This window comes from Cyprinodon variegatus, unplaced genomic scaffold, assembly GCF_000732505.1.
Source record: "Cyprinodon variegatus isolate N-32 unplaced genomic scaffold, C_variegatus-1.0 Scaffold746, whole genome shotgun sequence".
In the NCBI taxonomy this organism is placed as follows: domain Eukaryota; kingdom Metazoa; phylum Chordata; class Actinopteri; order Cyprinodontiformes; family Cyprinodontidae; genus Cyprinodon; species Cyprinodon variegatus.
In genome coordinates this window covers 228,873-242,185 of record NW_015151199.1, presented here as the reverse complement: position 1 = coordinate 242,185, position 13,313 = coordinate 228,873, and the positions used below count along the sequence as shown (strand labels likewise).

The following is a 13,313-nucleotide window of genomic DNA, read 5'->3' as shown; positions in this document are numbered from 1 at the left end:
CATCCATCCATCCATCCATCCATCCATCCATCCATCCATCCATCCATCCATCCATCCATCCATCCATCCATCCATCCATCCATCCATCCATCCATGTTTTTTAAAGATTTGTTTCTTTCTAACTGGTATTGAATCAACAAATGTGAAAATTGTAATCTTTAAAGTATGCAATTTTGAGATGAACTATAAATCAGAACTTTATTAGTTTATTTATCTGTTTTAAATTAGAATTTTCTGTTTAAAATAGATTAAGTAATCTATTCTTCAAATGTACATACAGCTAATTTGATCAATTTTACTTATCAGTAAGATTTTAACAGTTAAATAAAATTGTTTTTATAAGTATATGCATATATCAGTATATTTCTGCTATTTTCTAGGAATAACAAGCTGTGATGAAGTGGCAGTTACATGTAATATTGGCTTTACTTTGCAGGTTATGTAACCAAACTCACCACTTTTTTTGGTCCAGAGGTAGTTTCTTGCGCAACTGTAAAGCGGAGGGGATGTTATTACATGGCACGCTTCCCACAGACCTCAGAAGGGCACAGCTGCCTTCTTTCTAGGGAAGGAAAAGACAGTTGACCACATTTAACGGAACAAAATTGTAACTGCAGTTGTTGTTTCAGACCAGGGCGAGAGTGAGAAACTGAGTTTCTTTTTGGTGCTTAAAGTAACTAAGCTGCTGTGTAATGTTTACTTTCTCTATTTGCCTTTTACAGGATTTTCTGGTAAAAACTGCTACAATAATATAGATGACTGTCCAGGTCATGACTGCCAGAATGGGGGCACGTGCGTGGATGGAGTCAACACCTACAACTGCCAGTGTAAACCAGAATTTACAGGTTCCTACAACATTTCTTTCTTCTCCTCAAATTGTGTTATGCAGATGAAATGTAGTTGATTTAGAAACTATTCATTCATTCTTCTGAGGAATAAACAACTCCTGCTTGTTTCACCACAGGTCAGCTCTGCCTGGATGATGTTGATGAGTGCCAGCTTATGCCCAATGCATGTCTGAATGGCGGCACGTGCCACAACATTTACGGCGGCTACCAGTGTGTGTGCGTGAACGGCTGGTCTGGAGACGACTGCAGCGAGAATATCGACGACTGCGCCAGTGCTGCCTGCTACCCGGGATCTACCTGCCATGACCGCGTGGCTTCGTTCTTCTGCGAATGTCCTCATGGTCGTACAGGTGTGTGTGAAAAATCAAACCCAAATCATAAAGATTTAATCTTAAAGAATTATATTTTTCACATTCTCTCTTTTAAGTTTTACAGTTGTTTTTTACTAAATAAAATGGCTTTAATGCAACACAACTCATGAGGTTATACACAAATTTCATAGAAAAACATTTCATGTGGTTAAATCATAGTTCAAATAAATAAAGAAGGGTGTTTACACAGAGTATGTGGAGCAGACCACTCCTCCTGAATTCTAAATTAACTGAAAATCCCAAACTACAAGTATGTTATCTGGTGGCATAAAGAGGATGTTCTATGATTTCCTTGCAGCCAATCAGGATAATATGCTTTACAGATTGCTCAATCTCAAACGTACTGGCACTTAAGGGCAAACATCATGTGTAGGTAAAACAAAGGGTCATAAATCTCAAACAAAAAACGAATCTTTGTTCAGTGTAGAGCATTGAAACAAAGTAGTCCAATTTCTATAGATATGCAGCATTAATGACGCAATACAGGCAAATAGAAAACTTTTATCCAACCTGCATGACTTGATTTAATTGTCTCTTAAAAGGGACTTTTCCGAGACAATTAAAAGGGATTTGTGTGTTGCTAATTGGTTTCCCGTAAAAGTAAAGTTGCAAATTGTATTGAATTGCGTTATTATCGATTTAAAATATAGAGGTCTTTAGGTTTGCTTGGATAAAAACAAAAGCACAGCAAACATTTTTTTTTCCAGATTTTATTTGTTTTTCTTCAGCAACCATGAAATACCTCACTGTTGCTTTATTTTTCCAACTCTGACAGATGTGCTCATCCAAGTCTGTTATTTCATATTAGTCACTGGATGTATGTAGCCTTTTTTATTTAAATAACACCAAAAGCAAAACATGACTAATACATGGTTAAAATAGCATGTACAAAGAAAACATTTCAAGAAGGTTTTTTTTATTATAATTCATTGTTCTTTTTAAAGGGAAAATTGCAGTTAGTATTTTATTTTAACGTGTGTCTGCATCAAAATCCGGAACTTGAATCATAATCAAGGGCCACCTAAAATTGCTTAGAGGACTACAAATCGCTAACAGATGCAGAACTATATTATTTAAGTTTTAGAGATTTTTTTAAACTAGAAGGGATCAAATGCAATGGAAGTTTTTCTTGGTAAAGGGACACTCCAGGGTTATAATTAGATGATTGATGTTGGTTTGCAGAGGGAAAATGAATAGAAGTCATTAATATTATCCCCTTTAACTCTTCTGCAGGTCTGCTGTGCCAGCTAGAGGACGCCTGCATCAGTAACCCGTGTAAAAAGGACTCCAACTGTGACACCAACCCTGTCACCGGAAAACCTATTTGTACCTGCCCTTCAGGATACGTCGGTCTTTCCTGCGATAAGGATGTAGATGAATGCTCAATGGGTAAAAATCACTCTGCCTAAACCCAAAACAGTTTATCTTCCAGTATCAAAACCCGAGTAAAGATCACACTCTTTGTTATTATGGAATAATGAAACCCCTAATTGCAGAAAATAAGAGCCCCAGGGTTATCATTGTTGTAATCAGACATGTTTAATATTGAATGTTTAACCAACAAAATGATCTAATCTCAAAGACTTTCCAACGAAATTACCTCTTGTCAGCAGTTGCCTAAAGAGGGTGAAACTAAACCATTGATCACTTTCAACAGGTTCCAACCCATGTGAGCACGGTGGGAAGTGCATAAACACCAACGGCTCATTCCAGTGCATGTGCCAGCAGGGGTACATGGGGACACGCTGTGAGCTGGACATCAATGAGTGCAAATCAAACCCGTGTAAGAATGAAGCCACCTGCCTGGACCAGATAGGAGACTTCCAATGCATCTGCATGCCAGGTGAGAAGCTTCATAAGAAAAGGTTTTTATACATAAAACCAATAAAAATAGATTTGCTTTTCCAACATATACCCAAAACATGTCTTTCTTTAAATGTACTCTATTTTTCAAATCAGAAATCAAAAGTGTCATTTTTTTATGATTTTTCTTTATTAAATTTGCTATTCCTTTAGCATAATTAGCTTTTAACATGAAATAAAGACAGTAATTGGTTTTGCAGATTAAAAATCAGATTGTGTTGTTTGTTATGTTTATTTGTGAAAGGGTCTCAAGTTTGAAGAATCAATTGAAACACACAAATAATCCTGACATTGACTGTTTGTGTTTTTTCACTGCTCCTGGCCAAAGAACCGAGACGAATATCCAGAACAGAAAACCTATTAATAGTGCAGTAATGAAAGTATAGGCGTGTATAGGTGTTTAAATATACATAATTCTAAGAAATACTTTATCTTTATTGCTAAATGTAGTCCGCCAAGCCGCTGCATATTTAGCAGATCCTTCTCTGGTTTTATTTTCTGCCAATGGGAAACAGTTTTACAGGCCCAACATCAGAGGTAACCTCACTATAACACACCAGTAAAACCAAAGGCTTTAAATGTAAGCATACCTTTTTAACTCCAGCTCCTTTTTAGTTTTAGGTTCAATATTGAATGGAGCAAACACTTGAATGAGGCTGCTGTTTCAGCTGTATTTCACTGCCGTGTAATTTGTTAAACAATTACAAAGATGAAGAAAAGTTGTCCCATGGCCACTCTTGTATCTCTGTAATTATTAAATGTTAATGTAAAGAGCTGAAAAGGCATTAAAGTGAATTAAAGAGCAATCGTTTTTGATTACTAGTTGACTTTAGATCATTAATAGGTGTCTTAATGAATTAATATTGTAACTCTTTCAACTCTTTCATCATCTTCTATTAGCTAATTTTAGTTGTATTGTTATTTCTATTCATAATAAATATCTATTTAGGTAGAAAATAGCGGCATTGATATCATGTTTCTTAGCTTGTATCTCTTACTTACCGATCTGTCTCCCCCTTTCGGTCCACACTCACTAATTGGCCAGGCTACGAGGGGGAGTTCTGCGAGATCGATACAAACGAGTGCGCCAACAGCCCCTGCCTGAACAACGGCAAGTGCATCGACAAGATCAGCGGTTTCATCTGCCAGTGCCCCACAGGTGAGGCTGCCGTGCCGCCGCAGAAGGGAAGGAGGGAGGGGATGGGAGAAAGAAGGGCACAAGGCCAAGGGGTACAGAGGTTGATCTCTCTCTGTCTCTCTCTCTCTCTCTCTCTGCGTCTATCTATCATTACTCTCTCTCTCTTTATCGCTCCATCTCTTTCACTGTCTGTTTTATTTTACTCTCTTTAGGTTTCTCCCCTGCTCCCTCTCTTCTGCTCTCAAACACAAACACACGCAAACACCTCTCCGGACGGCACTAATCCCAGCCCTGAGGCAGGCTTACGCAGGCCCGGGCAGCCGAGCAAAACGCTGCAGTTGAGTAGGAGAGGTTAAAAAAATCTATAGGGACAGGCTTGAGGAAGTGTGAACTTTTTCAGCAAGTTTCTTATTCCTTTCGTCAAGTCTAATGATCGGCCAGAAACTTTGATTGTGATAGAGAATAAAAGAGAACCCAGGAATGGGTTTGTCTGAGTTTTGCTGATGTTTAATACAGCAGCTTTGGTCTCTCTTAAAGACTTATCATAGATTTTTTTTCTATATGTATAGAGATATATATCTTTATAGAAGTTCCATTTCAGATGCACACAAGATTTTGGAAGAGTGGAATGGAAGAATGAAGTAAAATAGAGAAAAAGGATGGAATTCCTGTTCATAATTCTTACAACTGGATTGCCAAGGTGGAATTGATTATTTTTGGATGGAGAAAACAGCAAAGTTGGACGGATTAAAGCCAGAGAGGCAGGATTCCTCCTGATGAGAAAAAAAGAAAGGGAATTTGGGAGGACAGGAAAAAGCATCCCAACAAGCAGGGCTTTGATTTCAAAGGAAAGCCATCTGAAGAGTGTAATGTCTAAAAAGACTGTTCAACACTGAGTGAAGGTTATGCAAGAAAGCAGCTCAGACTGGTGGTGAGAATGTGTTTGTGTGTGTGTGTGTGTGTGTGTGTGTGTGTGTGTGTGTGTGTGTGTGTGTGTGTGTGTGTGTCAGGTTACACAGACCGTTATGCTGTAGCAGAAAGGGTACCACAAGGGGGGAGGGATCTGAAGCGCCCTGCTTCAGATGTAAATTTGTCCCTGTTGCGAGGCCTGAGGCGAGGTCCCCCTTTTCATTCCTGTACATGAAATAGCCATGGAAACCCTGCTGAGAGCCATTGAAACGTCTTGGGATAAATCCCTCTGCAGTGCTTGTGTTTTTGTGCATGCCTGCATCGCCTTTTGTGTGAGCGTGCACACTTGTGCATCTGTGGAACAAATTCCTGCGCAGAGTTTTTTAGGTTTTGTTTGAAGCCTTTATCATGTAGACAGATCAAATTAGGGGGCAATGTTGCTAAACTGTGAAAAAAACATTAGATCTGATTTACATTTTGGCAAAAACATTTCCACCTAATTTATTGATAACACAAAACTGGAAGCTAGAAGCAAAAAATTCTTCAGCTTCAACTGTATTAATTATTTTTTTCTTTCTTTTTAATCAAATTTTTTTTAATTTATCTCTAAGAAACTAGCAATGCCGTAAAAAGTTGGTGAGTTCTTTGGATTGGCTTTAGCAGGCAATCAGTCAGACCTAAAAGAAAATTTTAAGTTTGGATCAGTGAGTAATATCCCCACATTCTGTCTGATATCTGCTCCTCGATTATATTTTAGCTTTTTTTTTCATAGTTAAATATTTCAGATCATCAAGCAAATTCAGATATCAGAGAAAGATAAGCAAATAGAGACACAATGCTTTAAAAAAAAAAAAAAAAAAAAATGATTGAATTTTAGTTACAAAGCAATTTATTATAAGGCTTAAGGACTTCAAAGAACCCCAGCTAGAAAATTGAGCCAAAAATAGAGAAAACCTAGAAAGGTGATCAACCTTCTCATTGGTGGCTGGAACCAGGTGCAAGAAAACAGAGACGCGCAAAACATCCAGATAAGCAATCGGTCATGTTTTTTGACTCAAGGAAAAAAAATTTTTTATTATTATATTTTACTGCTCTACACAAGGGAGGTAATCTTATCTAACACTGCAAGGGAACCAGAGCCACATTTGTTTCTATTTTTTTATATTTTAAGGTTTAATATATATGCTCTTTATGAAGAATCATTGAATAAGAATTCTAACAACTTGGTTTGAATATTTCACCTTAAATTTTTCACATTCTTGCACTGCAAAAAAAAAAAAGAAGTCTAGATAAGCCATTTTCCCTTAAAATAAGTGCATTTTCTATTGAGTTGAGGGGGAAGTGAGGATTTTTTCCAATGGAACAAGACAATTTATATTTAATATAAGAAGAAACAATTACTCTTACGTCTCATTTTAAATGTATATTATCTTATTTTTAGAGTAAACATACTCATGACATTGCCATATCATCTTATCTACCTCCTCAAATTAAGTGTAAATACACAGAAATATTTACTTATTTCTGAATTGTTTTTGCAGTGTGGAACTGTTACATAAAATAATTCCCACTCAGAAGTTTGCTAAATTCAAGATGACATATCTGTAAATAAACATGATTATTAGGGGTTAAAGAGAAAAGGCAAACCCTTATTATCTGGAATATTTTTTTTTTTTTCAATTAACTTGGGCATTTTTTATTAAGCTGCATGTATTTACATGTACCATCATTATTCTATCTACGCTCCCATTTGTCTGCTTCCAGCTTGCTAAAATAAAAAAAAGTCCACAGGAAGTAATCAGTTTGCTGTCCAGCACACAAATACTTCCTCTGTGGATTTTCATAGCACACCTGTGGGTTTCAGTGATCTGTTGCCTAAGAGGGTTGATCTGAGGGTGATATCTCTTCATCAGACGACATCCTCAGACTGTGACTAAGGGGAGACAGTAATATCTGAGACGACAATAACTCCAGGAAAAAGGAGGAAGCCTGCTGCTAGATTATGACTGAACGAAGGGTTTAGTGTCAGAGGTCAAGCTAGCTTCTTTCAGAGGTGGGCGGGGAGTAGAGGGAGTAGCAGGGAGATTGGGGGGCGACTAAGACAGGAGAATGCACATTGTGATGGAAAAGTTTTGGGGGACAAAGAAGGCAACGCGCTCACTTTGTCGCTGTGTTGAGCAGACAGGCTCTCCTTTGTCCTGCAGACTTTAGTCAGGAGGCCTCACAACCCTCCGTTCTTTCCTTCCTCCCCCACCTTTAACCGAACTTGTCCCCCCTACTCTTGCATCTCCCTGTTTTCGTTTTGCTGAAAACAAGAGAAAGGGATAAGGAGTGGTTGCAGTGTTGCACAGCATCTCATTAACATGCAAACTGTGTAATGTGATGAGAGCTCTTTAGGATGGATCCAGCATTATTTGCAGATCTGGTTTTGAAAACTCAGAGAACAAATTAGCCATGTTTACACACGTAGTTCACAAACCCTATAATAATCTCCTCTGTGTTTTTTTGTTTTTGCTGTTTTTTTTCTAGGCTTTACTGGGAATCTTTGCCAGATAGACATAGATGAGTGTGCCAGCACACCCTGCAAAAATGGCGCCAAGTGCACAGACGGGCCCAACAAATACACTTGCGAGTGCACTGAAGGTAAACCGCTTCAGCTAAAATTTACATTAATAAACAAAACTAGCTTTTTTTTTTTTTTTTTTACAAAAATTAGAACAAGTTAATTTAAGTTGAATGCACTGGTTTCCTTTAGGTTACACTGGGAGGCACTGTGAGGTCGACGTAAATGAATGCTATTCCAATCCTTGTCACTACGGCTCCTGCATCGACGGGCTGGCCTCATTCAGCTGCAGCTGCAACCCCGGGTTCACCGGCAGGCTGTGTGAGACCAACATCAATGAGTGTCTGAGTCAGCCGTGCAGGAACGGAGGCACCTGCCTGGACAGAGAGAATGCCTACATCTGCAGCTGCCCTAAGGGAACCACAGGTGGGCACTGGCTGCACAATAAGGACGTAGAAAAGAACATTTAGAAACCAAAGTTTAGCTCGAAAAATCAACCAAAATCAATATTCTGTCCACAGGAATCAACTGTGAAGTCAACATTGATGACTGCAAGGGCAATCTCTGTGGCTATGGAACCTGCATCGACAAGATCAACGGCTATGAGTGTGTCTGTGAACCTGGCTACACTGGTAAATAAAATCAGACGTACTAAAAGTATTTAAAGAGAAGCCAAAACAAAGAAGGAGAACTAGGTTATATGTCATAGAAAATAAGAAAGATTGACAAGATAAATAATGAAATTGGGACCACTTGATTAACCTTCATCATAGTCGCACAATATATACTAAAGTGGATCAGAAGCTCTGTAGGATACAGTACTACGTTTTAATGCAGGATTTGTTTTTTTCCACTTTCTTTCCATTCTCTGCTGAACATATAATACATCTCTTTTTGACCTTCATCTAAGTTTAGCCTTGAAAAGATTGGTTATAAATGAACTAAAATAGGTGGGAGAGCTTTCTGGCAAACTTGGAAGCAGACTAATTCACCCTGATTTCCCTGCGCGATAAAAAAAACAAAACATTGATAGCTATACAGTGAAGTATATGTAAGGATGTTTACAGGCAGATATAGCTGAAGCTTAATTCCTGCAGTATTTTTGAGTTTACAAAACACCAGAGAATCTATCATCTACCACTGCAGCTTTAATCAATGGAGTCCCGCCCTTAAAGGGTCTGCCAATTATGTCGTAGTTTAAAAACGGGACATACAGCTGAATAAACATGGCGGCGCAGGAGGACAGACGTGTAGCTGCTGCTATCACTTCGGTTTTCTCACAATCCACTAATTTATTTTCAAAAGAGGAACAGCAGGGGTGTAAAAACAGAAAATGTTGTGCTTTCTCATGGTGTCTGCTGCTATTTCATTTGTTAGCATGATTGACTAAAAGTAAACTTTAAAAGGCGGGCACTAGTTGTTGCTTTGCCCAATCAGCTCTAAAGGTTCTGCAGAACGTCCCTCCGGTCCCCAAACCGATTCAGTGGGGGTGGTCCCACATTAATAACAGCAACTAAAGCTAAATTTTATTAAAATTAGGTACAGCCTTGAAAATTGCAATGGTGATGATATATTTTAATGAGGCTTAAAATTATCTGATGAGAAAGTTGCATGCATTTACTAAGTTGTTAAATATTCAGAAATTTGTGTTTTCGGGTCCACTCTCTTTTTTTAGGGGGGTGTTCTTGTTGGAGTTTGAAAGGTAACATGTCTTGGATGTGCCTATGGGTATGTAAATCAAAGGACTGAGTTGCAGTACAGGTTTGGAGCACCAGAGGGGCAGACAGAGGAGCTTGGTCCTGGTAGAAAGTGAGGATAGCAGATGGCGAGCGAGTAAGCACGCTCCTCTGAGGCTCATCTGGTGTCACTTTGCAACTCCACCCAGTCCCCAACCTGCTGCTGTTAGGACATGCAAGCTGCCCCCCCCCCAATCCCAAAGAAAGGACACACACACACATACTTGCACACAGAGTCAGTGGGGATTTGTGCGGGAGAAAAGATTCCCTGAAAGATTCCTGAAAGGTGAGCTTTTAAAAGCTTGGAAGCGGGTCCCTGCTTTAAAGCTCAATGGGCAGCCTTTATGTAATGTATGGCACTGGCCTGAATGGCGTCAACGCTTCAAGTGGCCGACAAAGGCGGTCTTTAGATCTCCTATGCTTCTGAAAATTGATACAATCATTTCAGCATTGTTTTGAGGCTTTTTGTGCGACTTGACTGGTTGGTCATTGATTTAGAAATATTTATTCTATTATAGTCACTGAAAAAATGGAAAAAAAAAAGTTTATGAAAACAGAACAGCTATTTATGGAAGTCAAATTTTATCTAGTTTAATTGATGTAATAGCAACTATTACGGTGGGTCATGCAGGTTTCTATTCATGTTTTTCTGTTTTTAAAAGGTTGGTAATATTTTAAACTAATAAAATGATTAGTGCTTAATAAAATGTGGCAAAACCATAATTATTATCAGTCAGTAACATGTCTTCTACTCTCTTGTTGCACATTTTTGTATTTCTAAACAGTTAAAGCAAGGTCTGAAAAGATAGAAATAGTTTATGAAAGTCAACTATGAAATCCTGGTACTGATTTTCTATTGGATTTAGCTCTAGACTTTGACTAGGTCGTTCTAACACATGAACATACTACAATGGATTAACTAAGGTTGAAATATGTTCAAATTTGACTCTCATGGCCCTTTATTTAGCTCTATCCATCTCTCCATTAACTAACAAGCTTTAATAACCATGCTGAAGAGCAGCATCCCCACAGTACAATGCTGCCACCGCCTTGTTTCACTATAGAGATGGTGTTCAGGGCTCATTTTTCGTCCACATACAGTATTGGGCATTTTAGCCTTAAAGGTTCCGTTTCCATCTAATCTAATGAGATAACTTTCTACTGGATGCTGGCTGTGGGCTCTATATGGCATGTGACAAACGTTAAATGGGTCTTATGGTTTGATTTCTTCTCGTCTCTGTTGGCCGATTTTTAGGAGTGCATGTTTAGTATCTTCCCTGTTGACAAATTATTGTCAATTTAAAGTAAAGGGATCTAAATATAAAAAGACCAACACTTTTTAGAGTATTATATTTAGGAAATTTGTATAAAAAAAAAATTAAATAAAGTTACCCTCCAATTCAGTTTTCTTTTTTAAGATACCAAAATATGAAATAGTTCAAGAGGTCTAAATGCTTGCGCAAGTCACTTTGAACATGTGGAGTCCTATGACTGAGATGAAAATATTTTGTCTTTGGGCTTCAGGTACAATGTGTAACATCAACATTGACGAGTGCGCCATCAATCCGTGCCACAACGGTGGAACCTGCATCGATGAAATCAACAGTTTCACCTGTGTGTGTCCGGACGGTTACCACGATCCCACCTGCTTCTCCCAAGTCAACGAGTGTCTCAGCAACCCCTGCATCCACGGTCACTGCGAAGACAAAATTAACGAGTAAGAGCTTCACAGCAACAGATCCAACATGTGCTTAACTAAAACTCTTTAGCATACACAGACTGAGCCTAGCGCTGTTTTCTCTTCAGCTATAAATGCCTGTGTGACTCCGGCTGGAGCGGGAAGAACTGCGACATCAACAATAACGAGTGTGAATCCAACCCTTGCATGAATGGAGGGACTTGCAAGGACATGACCAGCGGTTACGTTTGCACCTGTCGTATGGGTTTCACAGGTCAGCACCTGTTTGTGTGCCCACACCGTTGACTTTTGTGTGGACTCGTGTGTGATTTATTGTCTTCTGTGACCTCAGGACCAAACTGCCAGACAAACATCAACGAATGCGCCTCCAACCCCTGCCTGAACCAGGGCACATGCATCGACGATGTTGCAGGTTACAAGTGCAACTGTGTCCTGCCTTACACAGGTATGATATTATTATAATGGAACTTATTTAAAAACACATCAGTCTAGTTGCTTGTTCTTCTGGAATTTCCTCACAGGGGGCCAATTTCCACTGACTGCTTACTTTGAGTTTCGAGCCAAAGAGGAAAAATGTCCTGGTGATGAAATAACTGTCAAGTTCAGTCACAAGACTTCCTAAAGGGCTCAAAGTGTTGCACAAGTGTTGGATTCCTCTCCTCTGTGTTTCTCCCAAAGGGAACTTGGAAATGTTTTCATGTAATCTCTTTTTTTATTATTTGACCAAACAGATAATAATGGAAAGGCCAAGGGCTGGCTGTCTAATTTTTGCAGTGTATTTTTTGGAAACCTTCGCAGGACTTTAAATAATAAAAATCCTATTACTCTTGTTGGGGTGGGAACATGGTGCCTGACACATTTCCTGTTTGCCTGCTTCCTGTCTCACAGAACAGCAAATGGCTTTACAATGGCCGGAAGCTGGAGTTGGCTTCCCGTACGAGTCGTACGTTGTGGAAACAGATAGAGACATGTGTCCCCAGGCCCCTGATTCTGACAGGGCCTGGATAAAATCCTCCGATAGCTCTGATTGAAAGATGATTCTGTGTCCGTTTGGTTTGGGTCATCGCCAAATCCAAGAGTCCTACATGAGATCACAGAGTTTATAAGACCTTATGTAGTTGGCTCAAGGATGTGTTTATGTGTCTTACAGGTGAAAACTGTGAAATCCTGATGGCCCCTTGTAGCTCCAAACCCTGTAAGCATGGAGGAGTGTGTCAGGAGTCAGAAGACTACCTGAGCTTTTCCTGTGTCTGTCCTGAGGGATGGCAAGGTGAGCTCCCCGCCTGAAAAATGATCAGAAGGTCAAACGGTTTTAGTGAGGCTTTCTCCAGGTGGATAATCTATAAGATTGAAAACTGAGTCCCTCATCAGTCCTATTTAAAGAAGATTTGTTTCTTAGCTTTTCATCTTGTTATTTAGGAAAAGAAAAATAGCTTCATTTTGTTTGAAATTAGAAGATACTAAAGGAACAAATTTCTGATTGGAATCTTTTTTTGATAAGCAAAATAAGATCTATTTTCTAATGGTGAAAAAAAAACACATATAGCAAAGAGAGATGATAACTATGGTTTAACTCTATAAAAATTACTTAATTAAATTAAATGGAAGTTTTAAAACACTAATTAAACTGATTAAATTCTAAGATATATCACTTTACCAGCAGGTCAAAGTTTAAAAATAAGTTTTTGAACTAGTAATCAGGGTTTTATTTACTGAGAGTAACAATAAACCATAGAGGAAAATGGTGGATGAAATGAAACTTTAAAACTCATTGATCTGTTAATTTACAACAGCAAATCCATCATTTAATGTAAAAGAGAAATGGTCCGAATTAAGATGATGGCTTGAAGAAAGAATCAATTTAGATTCCTCCAGATACTGCAGGGGAAATTTCTGGTGAAATCCAGTTTATTTACTGGATGGCTTTGTTTTTAATAGTTTATTAGATACAATAGTTTGTTTTCTAAAGATGCACAATTGGTATGGATTCCAAGATAGAGCATTTTTAAAGATAGTCCCCTAATGCATTTGTGCAGATTCTAAGAAAAAAAAAAAACATATAATACCGCTAGTACTTTAGAATAAATTTAACAATAGTGGAAAGTCAATTCAGCTTATTGATATGTTAAATTTAAAAATAAGTACAGCTGTGGTGACCAATTGTCTAAAATCTCCTTTAAAGAATA

The 13,313-nt window shown here is 38.5% G+C and overlaps 1 protein-coding gene across 2 annotated transcripts in view; it reads left to right on the top strand.

The window, feature by feature from the left end:
- Positions 1-13,313, top strand: part of LOC107098104 (neurogenic locus notch homolog protein 1-like) — a 47,350-nt gene that overhangs the window by 19,181 nt on the left and 14,856 nt on the right. For both annotated transcript variants that reach the window (XM_015395569.1, XM_015395570.1), the window contains exons 5-16: positions 723-845; positions 965-1,198; positions 2,453-2,608; positions 2,877-3,062; positions 4,128-4,241; positions 7,659-7,772; positions 7,885-8,118; positions 8,214-8,324; positions 10,953-11,145; positions 11,235-11,380; positions 11,459-11,572; positions 12,278-12,397. In XM_015395569.1, the coding sequence (XP_015251055.1) occupies positions 723-845; positions 965-1,198; positions 2,453-2,608; positions 2,877-3,062; positions 4,128-4,241; positions 7,659-7,772; positions 7,885-8,118; positions 8,214-8,324; positions 10,953-11,145; positions 11,235-11,380; positions 11,459-11,572; positions 12,278-12,397 (1,845 nt within the window). The remainder of the gene's footprint in view (positions 1-722; positions 846-964; positions 1,199-2,452; positions 2,609-2,876; positions 3,063-4,127; positions 4,242-7,658; positions 7,773-7,884; positions 8,119-8,213; positions 8,325-10,952; positions 11,146-11,234; positions 11,381-11,458; positions 11,573-12,277; positions 12,398-13,313) is intronic.